Raw genomic sequence first — 17,731 nt, forward strand, 5'->3', positions numbered from 1 at the left:
CCAAGCAGACCCAGCCATTGTTTCATCTGCAGAAGTAAATAAGGCTGATTGACTCTGACCATCACCACAGCAAATCAAAAAGTCCCTGGCATGTCCAAGACCTCCTCTTCATTTCACACAGCTTGGCAAGGGCGGTCTTCCAGCCTCTCGTATCCCTGGTGAATGTCAGGCCTGCCTTTCAATCAACTTTTATTTCCAAATATCCATTTCAGCAATTTTTCAGGAGTTGGGGTGGGGGCTTTGAGAAAAGAGAGGTACGGGCTATGTTACAGTTCAGGAAGGGTATAAAAGGACATTAATCATTCCCGTGGAAACCTTCCCGTCAGCAAGTCAAACTGCTGATATTAACAAGTGTGTTTCATATTTCATTGAGGCTGTCCTGGTTTCAGCTGCTTCTTATGACTCAGCTGGCAAAACACGAAGCAGTTGCCTAAGTAGTGGATGAACGTCCCACAGATAGGTAGTAAAGGGGCATTTCAGGACCCAGCCAAGTCTCCCCAGGCTCTGGGCGCCATGCTGGTGCCAACTCCAAGCCCATCCATTATCCCTTTAGCTGCTGCCTGACGCTGGGTGGCAGGGGAAGGGTACTGCTCGGAGGGACTCACAGCTGCTCAAAGCTCGGGGCAGATGGAAGAGGCAGAGACTGTGGGTGTCATTCTGAGCTACATAAGGGACCCAAATGCAGAGAATGGATAGTTGGCCCTTGAACAACACGGGTATGAACTGCACAGATCCACTTATACTTGGATTTCTTTCACGAAATACCGACTACAGTACTACACCATCCGTTGTTGTGGAGTTGCCGATACGGAGCGCCGACTCTCAGGTTATAGGTGGATTTCTGACTGCTCGGGGTCGGCGCCCCTAACCTCTGCATTGCTCAAAGGTCAACTGTAAACCCAAAATTGAAGCAACTATGGGAAATGGAAATTTATGTCAACTTTAGCAGAATGCAACCCTTTGCAGAAGAGAGGATAATATTTCCTTAACTAAATTGGAGTACTGATGAGCATAGGTATTTACAGCTAGAAGAAAGGGGAGGAGTTGGGGTATAGGCTAATAGTCACTATCCCCTAAACACTTCAACTGCAAACATGTTTCTTTTCTTACAGACCAACCACAGAGCCAGCTTCTTACTGCAGTGTGGGAGCTTCTCTCTTGCCAGGGCCTGGGATGCTCCTGGACCCTGAACAGACCCTATCAGGCCCTTGGGAAGCCTGGGCAGCCTTTAGCTGGCTGAATAGTGAGGGAAGAAACAGCGAAGGGAGGAGGCTCATCCTGAGGGATGTTTTCTGTGCAGTGGAGAGGCTGGCGGGCCTGGGCCTACAGGAAAGGACGTCAGGTCCCCTCACCTGCACTTAATGTAGCTCTCTCAGTGCTAGACAAGGGCTGGCTATGAACTTGGCTAAAAGTCCAGGCCCATCCTTGGGAGTGGGCGGCCTGAGGCAGCATCCAGCGCACTCACCGGGAAGGGCAGTCTCTCCGGTTGCAGGCGATGGGCTGCACAGCAGGGCGCACCTTCCCTGCGCAGTGGGTGGGGTTGACCTCCGTGCTGTTCAGGAGACACCTCAGGCGGGGCTGCTGAACCCCTCTGTTACCACAGGAGGCTGAGCAGGTCGCCAGTCTGTCCACAGACCACCAGTAATCTATCACAGAAGGGGGATCAGAGGTGAAAAGAAGATAGCATCAATGCCCATGTTATTCCTTCAGAGTGGTGGGGTGGGGTGTGGTAGGAATGAGATGCCGTTATGAAGGAGGCTCTGCCCTGCGGTAGGCTGAATTTCCCACCGATCTAGGCAAGTCACGTGGTCTCCAGGGGCCTCCGCCGGCTCATCCGTAAAGTGAGTACAGTAGCTCTTACCTTGTCATGCTACTGTGAGGACTGGATATAAAGAAAGTACAGGGCCTAGCCCAGTGCCTGGCACATAGAACTTCATCAGTGGCTGTAGCTCTCGTATTTTTTAACCTACTTCCTAAAGTACTCTTTCCTTCCATTAGTTTACCAGAAAGTGACTTTATTTTTCAACAAAGAGATATAAAAATATCAGAGGTACTTAACAATCATATTTAAAAGTCTATACTGGAGTTGGACTTTGTATATGTTACAGAAAAACAGCCTATCCAGAGAGGCTCACTTTTCACGATGATGTCGGTCAGAAAGGCCATTTCTTTGGATTTTCTATTTGGGGGTCTGGGACTGACTGGTAGGAAAGCTGTTAAAAATAACTGGGCTGGGGCTTCCCTGGTGGCGCAGTGGTTGAGAGTCCGCCTGCCGATGCAGGGGACGCGGGTTCGTGCCCCGGTCTGGGAAGATCCCACATGCCGCGGAGCGGCTGGGCCCGTGAGCCATGGCTGCTAAGCCTGCGTGTCCGGAGCCTGTGCTCTGCAACGGGAGAGGCCACAACAGTGAGAGGCCCGCGTACCGGAAAAAAAAAAAAAAAAAAAACTGGGCTGGTAAATTTTGAATGCTTATTTGCACTCAAAAGATTTGTGTGCTACAAATCTTGCAGATAGGCACTGCCTTCTGGTTTTCAGCAGAGAGTGCCCGTCTGGCAAGAAAACGCAACATTGACTTTCCTGTGTGGAAAGTGAGATGGCGGTGGAGGCCTCAGGAAGATCTCCCCCCTTATGTGCTATTCTGGGATGAACTCTGTCCCTTCCCACGGAAACCTCCATTTTAGGCTACGTGCAGTAGAATTTTGCTTTCCCTACAAGTATCACACATAGGCCACAGGTAGAACCAGTCTATGGAAAACTCAAAAGCCTCATGTGGTTTCTATAACAAGGCCAGTCTGGGCTCCTTTCCCACTGTTTTGGGCTCATTCACAACCCTTTCTTGGGGCCGTGAATGCCAGGCCCCACCCAAGGGCTCTCTGACCTGCCCAGGTGCCTGGAAGGTGAATGCATGAGCCACGCAGACTCCTCAGTCTGCTCGTGGACAGGCCACAGAGAAGGTGCCAGGAAGGCACTTGGCGTGTGACTGCCGCTGGAGACTTCTGGATGATCAGCGGTCCTGGCACCAGCCCTGGTTCTCCGAGGCAGGGGCAGTAACCACGTAGTTCACATTGAGAGGTAATTTTAAACCAGCTCAACAGAGAAAACTTGTATTTTCTTAGTAGGCAACTTCGCGAGTGTGTGTATGTGCTCTCTACTAGTTAAACCAGCATAAAGGAAACACATTTGCTTTGCTATATGGTGAGATCTCCTTGGTCCTGAGCAGCAGTAACATGATGAGCAGAAGGGCGCATCTATGAAAGCAGCACTGACTTTTCTGGGTTCTGCTGAGACGGGGGTGGGTGGCTTTTCTGAAGAGCCTCACCCTATGGCAACACGGTTGGGCTTCCATTTGCATGTTCTAAGAACCACTGGAGATCAGAAATCACTTTGTTCTGCTGGAGAATTAGATTTCCAAGTAGACTCTCTTCTTCAAGAAACAAGCCTGGCGCCCAGCACCTGAAGGGTTTCTTACCTTGGATCACTAAAGAGGCCTTCTGGACGAGCATTCCCGCCTCATTCTGAGCAAGGCAGCTGAATTCCCCTTGAGACCCGCCACTGAGATTTGCAACCCGGAGAATCCGTCCGGCTGCCAAGATATGATGCGTCAGTCCTGTGGTATTGGCAACTGGCTGGTCACCGTGGAACCAGGTGATATTGGGAGTAGGGTGGCCTTTGATGGGGCAGCCTAGAAGGAGAGGTGAGGAGAGGTAAGCCATGGATAAAGCCAATAAGGACACATTCCTGATGAGCTGTCTGACTGTTTCCATGGGTTTTGAGGCCATACCTTTGATGTGGCTTCCCCATGGCATTTTTCTTATGTTTCCCATTCCCAAGCAAATGGGAGATGTTTTTATGCTCTGGGTGCTTGGAGGGTGACTGTTAACTCATTCAATTAAAGTAAAAATTCCTGGGGAACACAAAGTACCTATTTTTGTCTATGTCCCTGTAATAACTTAAAAAAAAATGAAGCAATTAAGATTTACTCATTGGACATTTTCTCAAGTTAATTAGTTCCTATGCCAGTTTTATACTGAAAGAAATCACTTCTTCAAATGCAATGAGTTGGGGGGAAAAAAACCCCCACGTACTATATAGTAATAGTTAGGAATCGAACTTTAATTGGTAAATGTCTAACGTCTGCCTCCATTTTACTCTGTGATTTTCAAGCCAAAAATTTTCAACAGAGACTAGGAAAACAATTTTAAACACTGATCTCATTTCTCTATAGGTCAAGAACCTTGGCCTTCTGACAGCTCTTCGGACAATCAAGCCTGCGTTGGACATGTACAATGTTATACTTATTACATAGTCATTGAGCCTATTTTGATACATTAAAATTCCAAAATATTAAACTGAGATACGGTGTCTACTCAAGCCTTCGTAGCATAGAATTAGTAAAATAAACTGATTACAATTGTGAGAGAAAACTCATTACCTCTAAATTCGTACTTGCTGAATTTGCTGTTGTGACCCCAGAAACTTAGCTTCCAGAGGAGATTTATTTGGAGGTTTAAAATGCAAGATACATCATTCAAAATTAAAGATAGTGGAGGTTTTCTATCAGTTCAGTTAAAAAATATCTATTTGGTGCCTAGTGTTCTGGGGACAGTAAAGCTAGTTAAGATTATCTTCTCTCTTGCAAGGAGATCCCAGCTGGTATGGGATGCAAAAAAGCACACTAATAAAACTGAGATATAAGGCAGAAGATGAGATGAGTGAGACACACAGATGGTCACAGATGGATGTGTGTGCCGATGGATCTGTACAGAGAATGGATTTTCTAACGTTGTTCTGTGTTCTAGGGGCAGCACTGTTAGAATTTTTATAGTATGGCAGCGTTAACACAGGACAGGTCTTTAAGAGATGATCTAGCTTACTGCCAGAGGAGAAAACTGAGGCCCAGAGATGTTAAGAGACCTCCCCAAGATCAAGGGGGGCAGATCTTCTATCTGACTCACTGTCTTGTGTCCTTTCCCCCATACCTACTGCTTGTCTGGTTAGACGCCAACAATTTACTTAGGCATCTTGATACCTCCTTCCTTTGTCTGCGTACTCCCTTCATTCCCTTGCCTTTTTACATTTTCACTGTGGTTGTATAGGTTGAAGAGGTGGGAACAGACTACTTTGAAGAAGGGCCCTGGAAAAACAATGCTAAAGTTGACCCTCAAAATTTCAGTATGGAATATCATGTTATAGGACCCAATTTTTCACTTCTCGCCCTGTGGACTCACTCTGCCATGTAACTTTACAGGGCCGTCCCATGATGGGTGGGCTTTACTTCCCCACCTCCTTACTTTAGGTTTGGCCACGTGACTACTCTGGCCACTAACAAACACTAACAATGAACAATCTGAAAAGGAAATTAAGAAAACAATTCCATTTACATGAGTATCAAAAAGAATAAAATACTTAAGAATAAACTAAACCAAGGAGGGGAAAGACTTGTACACTGAAAACTATAAAACATTGCTAAAAAAAGAAATTAAAATCATAAATGAACGAAAAGATATCTCACGTTCATGGGTTGGAAGACAATTTTGTTAAGGTGTCAATACTCCCCAAAACAAACCCAATTCAATCCCTCTCAAAATCCCAATGACTTAAAAAATTGTTTTTGCATAAGTAGAAAAAATCATCTTAAAATTCATATGGAATCTCAAGGGACTCTGAATAGCCAAAACAATCTTGAAAAAGAACAGCAAAGTTAGAGGTCTCATACTTCCTGGTTTCAAAACTTATTACAAAGTTACAGTAATCAAAACAGTGTGGAACTGGAATAAAGACAGACAGATAGACCAATGGCATAGATAGAGAACCCAGAAATAAGCTCTTATGTATACAGTCAATTTTCAACATGGGTGCCAAGACCATTCAATGTGGAAAGGATAGTCTTTTCAACAGATGGTAATGGGAAAACTGGATTTCTACATGCAAAGAATGATGCTGGATCCTTACATTAAACCATATACAAAAATTAACTCAAAATGGATTAAGGACCTAAACATAAGAGTTAAAAGTATAAAACTCTCAGAAGAAAACGCAGGGGAAAAGTTTCACAATATTGGATTTGGCAATGATTTCTTGGATATGACACTAAAAGCACAGGTAACAAAAGAAAAAAATTAGATATACTGGACATCATCAAAATTAAAAGCTTTTGTGTATCACAGGACACTAACAACAGAGTGAAAAGGCAGCCCACACAATGGGAGAAAATATTTACAAGTCATAGATCTGATAAGAGATTAATATCCAGAATATAGAAAAATTCCTACAACTCAACAACAAAAACCACCAACCAATTTAAAAGTGAGCAAAACACTCGAACAGACATTTCTCAAAGATATGCAAATGATTAACAAGCACAGGAAAAGATGTTCCACATCACTAATTGTTATAGAAATGCAAATCAGAACCAATGAGATACCACTTTATATCCATTAGGATGGCTATTATTAAAAGAAAAAAAAAGAAAAAAAATTAACTAGAATTGGTGAAGATGTGGGAAAATTACAACACTTGTGTATTGTTGGTGGAAATGTAAAATGGTGCAGCAACTATGGAAAACAATATTGAGGTCCCTAAAAGAAAAGTAAACATTAGAATTACTGTATGATCTAGCAACTCCACTTCTGGCTATATACCCAAAAGATCTGAAAGCAGGACTTGAATAGATATTTGTACACCAATGTTTATGGCAGCATTATTCACAATAGCCAAAAGGTGGAAACAACCCAGAGTTCCATCAATAGATGAATGGATAAACGAAATGTGATAAATATATATGATGACTATTATTCAGCCTTAAAAAGGGAATAAAATTCTGATACATGTGACAACATGGATTAAACTTGAAAACATTAATGTAAGTGAAGGAAGCCAGACACAAAAGGACAAATATTGTATGGTTCCCCTTATATGAGATACCTAGAGTAGTCAAATTTGTAGAAGCAGAAAATGGAATAGTAATTACCAGGGGCTGGCGGAAGGAGGGAATGGAGTATTGTTATTATTTAATGGTATGAGTTTCAGTTTGGGATGAAACATGGATATGTTCTGGACATGGATAGTGTGAAGTTGTACAACAATGAGAAGGTAATTAATGCCACTGAACTGTACACTTAAAAATGGTTAAGATGATAAGTTTCATGTTATGTATATTTTGCCATAATGAAAGAAATGAGGCAAAAGCTGTGCTGGGTACCAATTTCAATCCTAGACCTCAAGAGACCTGGTGAGTTTTTGCTTGTGCTCTTATGCCTTTGCCATCACTGAAGAAGAACATGCCTCGACTGGCCTGATGATCTCAAGGGGAGGATTAGAGAAATGTGGAGAACAGCCAAGTCACTCCAGCCAAATCCAGTTTAGATCAGCTGAACTAAGTAAGAGCAGTAAGAATAAATGATTGATGTTTTAGCCACTGAGTCTTGCATTTAGAACCTCTTTTTTTTCAGGGGTTGGGTGAGGTAGCTAACTGATACATTTAGGGAGTAGGGGCTTCCAGAGCTCCTTGAGCCATGGATCCAAGGCTTCCAGTAGGGTGGAGTTTCTCCCTGTATACTGACCCAGCTCTCACCTGACCTGGATCTTCTCAGGTACTCTGAAGGAGCAGGCTCCCCACATGCTTCTGGTGGCATCTAGGCATCTATATGCCATGAGGTCCATGGTGGTGTCACCGTACTCCCGTTATGAAGTGGGTGTGAGAATGGCCTTGGGGAGAGGTATATAGAAATCAGTCCACTGGGGACCTCCAGAGACCAGCAGCACCCACTCCCTCCAGCCCAAAAATGTTGCCTGGAGTCAGACGTGGGTTTCATTTTCTAATAAGAGGCAGGAAAGCTGTACGTTTGTTTAGGCATAGCATGATTTCAAAAGTGAAGCTTGAAACAAGTACAGCTTTTCAGACTTGCTGGAACAGACAGATATATGTCTTCCTATCACATCTGCTTTAAAGAAAAAGAGGTACCATATGCTGTTGAGATGCTGGCTCCGTGAATCCTTTCGTTTGGTCAGTGTGCATGGAGCGCGGTGAGGCTGACTAGATTCCAAATTGAAAAATAAGAACCTTGCTATTCCCAAGGAAACAGGAGGTACTTGGCCAGAGAATCTCTCATATTTAGCTCTAGTCTTTTTTTCCCAACTCCATTAGGACTGATTTTCTGAGACACTATTTAGGCAGGAAAAGGAGTGGTAGCAGCTACAGGCTATTTTCTATGGCTGATAAAGTTACTTATCTAGGATCCAGAAATCTTAGCTAAATAAGTAGTACATTTACATAACAATTACATTCAAAATCCTTCCTCCTTCCTGGAATCAGAGGCCAGAGTGAACAGCCAGGATACCTCTCTTAGCCCATCGGGGTCTTGCATCTTGGATATATTTCCAGGGTCTTCTAGCTTGGTGATCCTAGTTGAGGCATGAGGGCTGCCATGGATATGGTGTTCTTGAAACTCAATTTGAGAAAGACTCTTGAGTAGCAGTGACTAAGACTTTGAGTCTTTGAGAGGCTGCCTTCATAGTAATCCTTCTCACTCTGAAACCTATCCGGGTGAAGGTCTGTTTTGTAGAAAGTTTTTAAAGGAAAAGCAGTTTTGTTACTTTCAAATGCAGTTACACAGATACATGACTCTCAAGGAGAACTCTAGATTTTGAAAGGGCTCTTTGGCTTCTGTTTTCTAATCTATAAATGAGAGCTTTAGATTTAATCAATACTTTTCAAGTTGATGTTCCTTGGGGCCCTAAAGTTTTGCAGAGGTATGGGGGAGGAGGGTGGGGAACCTTGATAGGGAATCTGCATAGATGGGGCTTTGGGGTCTCCGTTCCCATTTCACTCATAGCAGAATTACATATCAGGCTTCTGCATAAGAAGATTCTTTTATTGGTAACCAGTGAATTAGATGATTTTTAAGGTGCTTTTAGGTTCCAAGCGTTCTCAGCATCATCTCAAATTCATCATTCTCACCCCTCTTCTTCTCAGATAGGGCAAAGTAGACTTAGTCAATCTATATTGTTTAGGTCAATATGTAGTGAAATTGAATTGTGCCAATGAAGTGCTCCTGGAAGAGAAGTTATATATGGAGGTTATTTAGGATTAAGATAAGCAGAGATAGTAGAAGAGGAGGGCAGTCTAGAAGATACAGTATGAGCAAAGGTGAAAAGATGAAAAACTGGTGATGTGTCTTTGAGAAATGACTGGTTGACTTGACTGGAACATGGAGGACATAGATGATGCTGGCATGGTGGGTGAGAGATACAATGGGGAGGATCTTGAAGGCCAGAATCTGGTCTTTTGGGAGCCCCTGCGGGTTTCTGAAGATGAGGGGGTGATCTAGGTTGGCTTTAGAAGAATCAGTAAGGTGGTTCTTTCCAAGATGCACTGGCTTGAGAGAAAGGAGAAGCTAGGATATCAGTTCAGAGGTGACAAGAAATGAGACATATTTGCAAAAGTAGCTCTGACAGGATATGAGGAGGATGGGGGTAGAGACAAAGAAGAGAAGCTAAAGAGACTGGAACACTAGTGGGACTGTTAACAGAAGTAGGTAAATCAGGAAGAGAAGCTATTCCTTATTTCTACCCCTAGAGATGAATAAGTTTAGTTTTAAGCATATTGACTTTAAAGGTTGTGACAGAACCAAAGGATGGAAAAATCCATTGAGATGATAAAGATAAAAATGGAAGTTAGTTAGCGGTAAGAACTGGAGATAGATTTTGGGAACCAGTCTCATAGATTTATGGAAGGAGTCTTCAATGAAAAGAGGTCAGGTCTCAGGACAAGACAGTGGGAGAATTCTAACATTCAGTGATTGAAGAAGAAATAGGAGGTATTAAAGGGCTCTGTGGGATAGGAGAAAAATTGAGACCATGTGATGTCATGGGACTCCAGAAAGGAAAGGGATTAAACAAACAGGTTGTTAGCAAATAATTGATTTATATAAGAATTTGTGGAATGAATGAGTGGTTTCATTTTTTTTTTAATGAAAATAACTAACCAAACATATTCTTTCCACAACCACTCTCCACCCCATGTGCCCAGGTAATATAAAGGTAAACTTCATTCCAACTCACGTTTGAGTGATCAGAAATTTCAAGTTAGTGGAATTGGAAATAAAAGTGTTCTGTATAATCAGAACATACCATTCAATGCTATGTTCACATATTTCTTTATTTAATTTAAGAGAGAATTTACCTCTGGGTCTTGAATCTTTAGAAGTGTACCAACAACTGTGTTATTAAGAAAATAAAGGATTAAAGAAGAGGGTGAATGAGAATGCTTTAAATGTTGCAAAACAGGAACAGAGTAGATCTCGGCCAGAAAACTCTCAAAACAACTTGACTAGGGATTCTAGCATCCAGTAATGGTGAATAACTAGGTTGGACTAGTCTTAAAATTTAAACAGCAGCAACAACAACAACAAAATACACGAAACAACAACTCCTGGAAAGCAGTGAAGAGTGACCAAAAGCAATGGCAGAAACAGAAGGGGAGTCGTCCCAGAAACCCAGGAACTGCAACAGGTGGGATTTGCTACCTAGTGGCTTTTTGCCTGAGGAAATTCCTCAATCCCCAGACGGCCCAGATTGCTGGAAAATGTATAGCTTCATTGTCTTGAGATGTCAGAGGACAGTGTCTGGGGGCTGTTAGAATAGCTGGAAAGTTAAGGGGGGAAATCCTTTAAGATAAACCTTAAAATCTATATAAGTCCTGTCCAAATTCTTTTTAGCAGACCCCAGAGGAACCCAGCAAAAGAGCATCAGCTAGAAGCTGACAATAGAGTGGAGAATTCAGTCGGTGCCCACTGCAGGGAAGACAGAAGTTGGAATTTGAGCCCAGCCAAATTAACTGCCTTTTAGAACAAAACCAAACACTCTTCATAGGAACATAACAGAATGCCAAGTCTCTCTAGTATATCATCTATAATTTTCATTATACTGGGTTGGCCAAAATGTTCGATGGTTTTTTCCCATTAGATGGCTCTAGTAGCACTTAGTTGTCTTTAACTTCATTCAAAACAAATTTGTTAGATTGTATGTGACAGCTGTCATATCAGCATGCATTTAAAAAAAAGTTACCAAAATTGGTGAATTTTTGTGTAGCCATTTTAATATTGTAGAAGAAAAAAAGCAACATTTTTGGTATATTTTGCTTTATTATTTCAAGAAAGGTAAAAATGCAAATGAAAAGCAAAAAAAGATTTGTGCGGTGTATGGAGAAGGTGCTGTGACTGATTAAACATGTCAATAGTGGTTTGTGAAGTTTCATGCTGGAGATTTCTCGCTGGACGATGCTCCACGGTTGGGTGGACCAGTTGAATTTGACAGCGATCAAATAGAGACATGAATTGAGAACAATCAGTGTTATACCATGAGGGAGATAGCGGACATACTCAAAATATCCAAATCAAGCACTGAAAATCATTTGCACCAGCTTGGTTATGTTAATCGCTTTGATGTTTGGGTTCCACGTAAGTTAAGCGGAAAAAAACCTTCTTGACAGTATTTCTGCATGCGATTCTCTGCTGAAACGTAATGAAAACGTTCTATTTTTAAAACAAATTGTGATGGGTGATGAAAAGTGGATGCTGTACAATAATATGGAACAGAAGAGATCATGGGGCAAGCAAAATGAACCACCACCAACCACACCTTCATCCAAAGAAGGTGATGTTGTGTATATGGTGGGATTGGAAGGGAGTCCTCTATTATGAGCTCCTTCTGGAAAACCAAACAATTAATTCCAACAAGTACTGCTCCCAGTTAGACCAAAAGCAGCACTCGATGAAAAGCGTCCAGAATTAGTCAACAGAAAGCACATAGTCTTCCATCAGGATAATGCCAGACCGCATGTTTCTTTGCTGACCAGGCAAAACCTGTTACAGCTTGGCTGGGAAGTTCTGATTCATCCACCATATTCACCAGACATTGCACCTTTGGATTTCGATTTATTTAGGTCTTTACAAAATTCTCTTAATGGAAAAAAACTTCAATTCCCTGGAAGACTGTAAAAGGCACCTGGAACAGTTCTTTGCTCAAAAAGATAAAAAGTTTTGGGAAGATGGAATTATGAAGTTGCTTGAAAAACGGCAGAAGGTAATGGAACAGAAGGGTGAATATGTTGTTCAATAAATGAAAAATGTGTCTTCTGTTTTTACTTAAAAACTGAAGGCACTTTTTTTTTGCCAACTCAATACAGTTAAGAAACACTAGATAAGAAAAAAATGTGATCCATACTTAATAGAAACAGCAGTCAACAGAAACCAGTCCTGAGATGATGCAAGTGTTGTAATGAATGGACAGTGACTTTAAAGCAGCTATATAAATATGTTTAAGGAGTTAGAGGAAAGTCTACTCATAATAAATGAAAAGATGGAGTATCTCACTAGAGAAGTAGAAACTGTGAAAACAAATTCTAGAGCTGAAATGTGCAAACACTGAAATGAAAAATTCACTAGATGGGCCTAGCAGAAAATTGGAGATGACAGGAGAAAGGGTCAGTGAACTTGAAGATAGTTCAGCAGAAATTATCCAGTGTGAAGAACAGAGGGAAAAAAGACTGAAGGAAAATAAACAGAGCTCCATGGACCTGTGGGAAAAAGTTTAATATATGTGTAATTGGAGCCCAATATGGAAAGAAGAAAATTAGACAGAAACATAGTAGAAGAAATAAAACTATCAAATCTCCCAAATTTTGAGAAAACCATAAAGTTTCAATAAGGTTAACAAACCACCTAGGAACATCATACTCAAAGTGATGAAACTAGCAGATTAAAAAAAAATCTTGAAAGCCACGATGGAGTAATAAGGACTGGGTTTACCTTCTTGCCATAAATAACTAGAAAACTGGACAGAAATGTATGAAATGGCTGTTTTCAGACATTAGATAACAGACAGTAGAGGGCTGTGATCCCTGAAAGAAGAGAAATAGATTACGTGAGCCTGGTGAATTCTCTGCCTTCCTGCCTGGAGGTACATTCTGAGCTGCAAAGTAGGGAGGATGTATTAGTTTCCCAGGTTGCCAGAACAAAGTACCACAGACTGGTTGACTTAAGTGACAAAAATTTATTGTCTCACAGTTCTGGAGTCTAGAAGTTTGAGATCAAAGTGTCAACAGTGTTAGCTCCTTCTGAGGGCTGTGAGGGACGGTCTGTTTTATCTATTCTAGCTTCTAGTGGTTTCCTGGCAATCTTTGGTGTTCCTTGGCTTGGAGATTCATCACTCAAATCTCTGCTTTCATGTTCATGTGGAGTTCTTCCTTGAGGGCATGCCTATCTCTGTGTCCAATTTTCTCCTTTTTATAATGACACCAGTAAATTAGATTAGGGCCCATCCTAATGACCTCATCTTAACTTGATCATCTGCAAAGACTCTGTTTCCCAATAAGGTCACATTCACAGGTACTGAGGATGAGAGATTTCAGCAACCTTTTGGGGGGACACAATTCAACCCACATCAGAAGACTATCCCAAGCAGAGCATGACAGTCTGGACTAATTAACGAGACAAAGAACAGAGTTCAGTGAGGTTGAGGCAGCCGGAAGTTGAGCAGAATTCTGGAAATGAGGGCGTTATGTAGAAAAAGGGCCCCAGAAATATGCATAACTTCCTCTTGAGTCTTTGCCCAAATGAAGATGTACATGCATAGAGTGAAACTCTAAAAGATTGACCAAAGATCAGTCAGGGAGCTGTGAGTTTACTATTTCCCAAAGCTCGAGTAGGGCTAGAAGGACTTCAAGTTCTGACCAGCCAGAGTGCAACATCCTTGTTCATCATCAGAGGAACTCAGTAGAGACCCCCGAGGAGCCCTAGGGTAAAGGTCACTGTAGACCTGCTCTAATCAAACTTAAGAACAAACTTCAAAAAGATCGAATTAAACTTTGAATAACTTAACTGCTTAAGAGAAGAAAATCCAACAATCACTAGAAGACAACAAAATCCAAACACATAATGATATAAAATTTACGTTGTTTAGCTTTCAATCAAATATTACTTGTTAAGTCAAGAAGCAGGAAAATGTGTCCCATAACAAAGACAAAAATCAGTCAGTGGAAACTTATCTAGAAATGATAGGGATGATGGAATTAATAGACACGGATATTAAAACGGTATTAAAAATAAGTTAAATATTTAAAGGAAAACATGTACATAGTAAGAAAGTGGAAGTTATAAAAAGAATCAAATGCACTTCTAAAAACGAAACATATTTTATGAAATGAAAAATTCACTAGATAGGATTAATAGAAGTTTAAATACTATAGAAAAAATATTTGTGATATTAAAGATGTAGTAATAGAAATTAGCCAGAGTGAAGCAAAGAGAGAAAAAGACTGAGAAAAAAAAATCAAGTGGTCAAACATATGTTAGCCAAGGATGTGGTTACATGGGTATACCTGCCAAAATTGGCTAAAATTTGTGCATTTTAATAATTGTAAATTTTACCTAAAAGAATAATTGAGTAGGGATGGGCGTGGGAAGTAGGTGGAAGTACAAATAAAATAGGAATGGCAGGAAGTTGTTTTTTGAAGCTGGGTGATGAGTGCACGGGGTTCTTTATGCTGCCCTGTTTATTTTGTATATATGTGAAGTTACCCGTAATAAAAAAGGGAAAAAACATGAAATTATTGATCATCAGAAATGACTCAGTGTCCAAAAAAATTGCTTTTCACATATTCTGTTTATTCAGCTTTGTGCTTCTTCTTTAAAATTTTAACAAATTTTAAAAAATTGCTGTTCCAGCCTGCTATTTGCAGATGTTTACTCAAATTTTATAACCTGCCCAACTTAAAAATTCCTGCTGGTAGAATCGCTAAAGCAATCCTGAAGCAAAAGAACTAAGCAGGAGGCATAACCCTCCCAGACTTCAGACAATACTGCAAAGCTACAGTAATCAAAACAGCATGGTATTGGCACAAAAACAGACAGATGGATCAATGGAACAGAATAGAGAGCCCAGAAATATACGCACACACCTGTGGTCGATTAGTCTTCAACAAAGGAGGCAAGAATATACAACAGGAAAAAAAAAACGGTCTCTTTAGCAAGTGCTGTTGGCAAAGTTGGACAGCCACGTGTAAATCAATGAAGTTAGAACACACCCTCTCACCATACACAAAAATAAACTAAGAATGCCTTAAAGACTTAAACATAAGACATGACACCATAAAGCTCTTAGAAGAGAACATAGGCAAAACATTCTCTGACATAAATTGTGCAAATGTTTTCTTAGGTCAGTATCCCAAGGCAGTAGAAATAAAACCAAAAGTAAACAAATGGTACCTAATCAAACTTACAATCTTTTGCACAGCAAAGGAAACCATAAACAAAATGGAAAGACAACCTACAGAATGGGAGAAAATATTTGCAAAAGATGTGTCCCACAAGGCCCTAATTTCCAAAATATATAAAGAGCTCATACAACTCAACAACGAGAAAACAAACAACCCTATCCAAAAATGGTCAGAAGACCCAAATAGACATTTCAGATGGCCAATAGGCACATGAAAAGATGCTCAACAATGCTAATTATTAGAGAATGCAAATCAAACTACAATGAGGTACCACCTCACACTGGTCAGAATGGCCATTATTAAAAAGTCTACAAATAACAAATGCTGGAGAGGATGTGGAGAAAAGGGAACCCTCTTACATGGTTGGTGGGAATGTAAGTTGGTGCAGTCACTGTGGAAAACAGTATCGAGGTTCCTCAGAAAGCTAAAAGTAGAGTTACCATGTGATCTAGCAATCCCACTCCTGGCCATATATCCAGACAAAACTATAATTCAAAAAGATACAGGCACCCCTATGTTCATAGCAGCACTATTCACAACAGCCAAGACATGGAAACACCTAAATGTCCATCGACAGATGAATGGATAAAGAAGATGTATATGTATACAATGTATACAATGGAACACATGTATACAATGGAACACTATTTAGCCATGAAAAAGAATGAAATTGCCATTTGCAGCAACATGGATGCAACTAGAGATTACCATACTAAGAGAAGTCAGAAAGAGAAAGACAATTACCATATGATATCACTTATATGTGGAATCTAAAATATGACACAAATGAACCTAGCTATGAAACAGAAACAATCACAGATATAGAGAACAGGCTGGTGGTTGCCAAGGGAGAGGGGCTTGTGGGAGGGATGCAGTGGGAGGTTGGGGGTAGCAGATGTAAGCTTTTATATATGGAATGGATAAACAACAAGGTCCTACTGGATAGCACAGAGAACTATATTCAATATCCTATGATAAACCATAATGGAAAAGAATATATAAGAATGTATATATAGATATATAGATACAGATATAACTGAATCACTTTCCTGTACAGCAGTAATTAACACAACATTGTAAATCAACTATACTTCAATAAAAAAAATTCATGCTGGTAGGTTCCCCTTCATTCATTTAGCTCTGTTGAAGTCAGAGATCACTTTCCCTTGTATTGATACTTGTGTCACCCTTGACGGCAACAACTTTAGTGTGGTTGCTTTGTATGGCAGAAACTGCTAGTTATCCCCTCATATCTGCCCTCTCCTGCTTAGTGTACATGAACCCCTGATTTTTACATAGGTACATAGCTGCCTGGAATAGAGACATTTCCCATCACCCCTTGAAATAAGGTGTGGGCCATGTGATTCCATTCAGTGACACGAGAGGGAAAGTGATATATATACCTCCTGGGACATGGCTTTCAAAGAAAAGAACTTGCCTTTCTTCCCCCTTCCTCCATCCTGCCATTGAGAATGTGTATGTGGAGCAAACCACCTGGCTTAGGTGGATGAGGGCAATACTCCAGGATGACAGAGCAGCAGGAATTTAAAACATTTTTTGCCTGGGTCCCTAGGTGACATGGTAGTTTGCCACACCATGCCTGGAATGTCTTTTTCTGGACTTCTATGTAAGATAGGAATATATTCCTCTCTTGTTGACTGTTATTTTGGGTCTTTGCTGTAGGTTGCTGAATGTATGTCCTAACTATGACAATCCTACATATTCTTTCCTTACTGAGGCAGCCTCCATCTGCTAGATAGGTTACTGTATTTCCCTTCACATCTGGACACTGACCACAGAGAATATATGTGACTACTCATCTTGGATTGAATATGCTCTTAGGGGACTTCCCTGGTGCTGCAGTGGTTAAGAATCCTCCTGCCAGTGCAGGGGACACGGGTTCGATCCCTGGTCCGGGAAGATCCCACATGCTGAGGAGCAACTAAGCCCATTCACCACAACTAACGAGCCTGCACTCTAGAGCCCACGAGCCACAACTACTGAGCCCATGAGCCACAATTACTGAGCCTGCATGCCGCGACTACTGAGGCCCACGCACCTAGAGCCCGTGCTCCGCAAAAACAGAAGCCACTGCAATGAGAAGCCCCCGCGCTGCAACGAAGAGTAGCCCCCACTCGCCGCAACTAGAGAAAGCCCACGTGCAGCAACGAAGACCCAACGCAGCCAAAAAAAACAAAAGAAAATGCTCTTAAGAAAGTCTACTTTCAATAGGAAAGGGAAAGTAAAGACCAAAGTAAACTAATTATAACTAAAGTGAATGACCAAAATTGAAGGTCATCTGCCTTTTTCATCACAAATCTGTCTTTCAGTGCTTTTAACTGAACACATAGCTTCTTAAAAACTTTCTTTGTACTCAGAATTGGTATCCCCTCAGCACACATGGAGTGCAGGCCCCTGTGCTTTTATGTACATATTTATGTGCATGTCTGTGTG

At 41.2% G+C, this 17,731-nt stretch overlaps 1 protein-coding gene across 2 annotated transcripts in view; it reads right to left on the minus strand.

Annotated features, from left to right (window-relative positions):
* Positions 1-17,731, minus strand: part of ADAMTSL1 (ADAMTS like 1) — a 469,150-nt gene that overhangs the window by 39,962 nt on the left and 411,457 nt on the right. For both annotated transcript variants that reach the window (XM_033858059.2, XM_033858057.2), the window contains 2 exons: positions 3,470-3,682; positions 1,466-1,646 (listed from right to left, as the gene is read on the minus strand). In XM_033858059.2, the coding sequence (XP_033713950.1) occupies positions 1,466-1,646; positions 3,470-3,682 (394 nt within the window). The remainder of the gene's footprint in view (positions 1-1,465; positions 1,647-3,469; positions 3,683-17,731) is intronic.

This window comes from Tursiops truncatus, chromosome 6 (genome assembly GCF_011762595.2).
Source record: "Tursiops truncatus isolate mTurTru1 chromosome 6, mTurTru1.mat.Y, whole genome shotgun sequence".
In the NCBI taxonomy this organism is placed as follows: Eukaryota; Metazoa; Chordata; class Mammalia; order Artiodactyla; family Delphinidae; genus Tursiops; species Tursiops truncatus.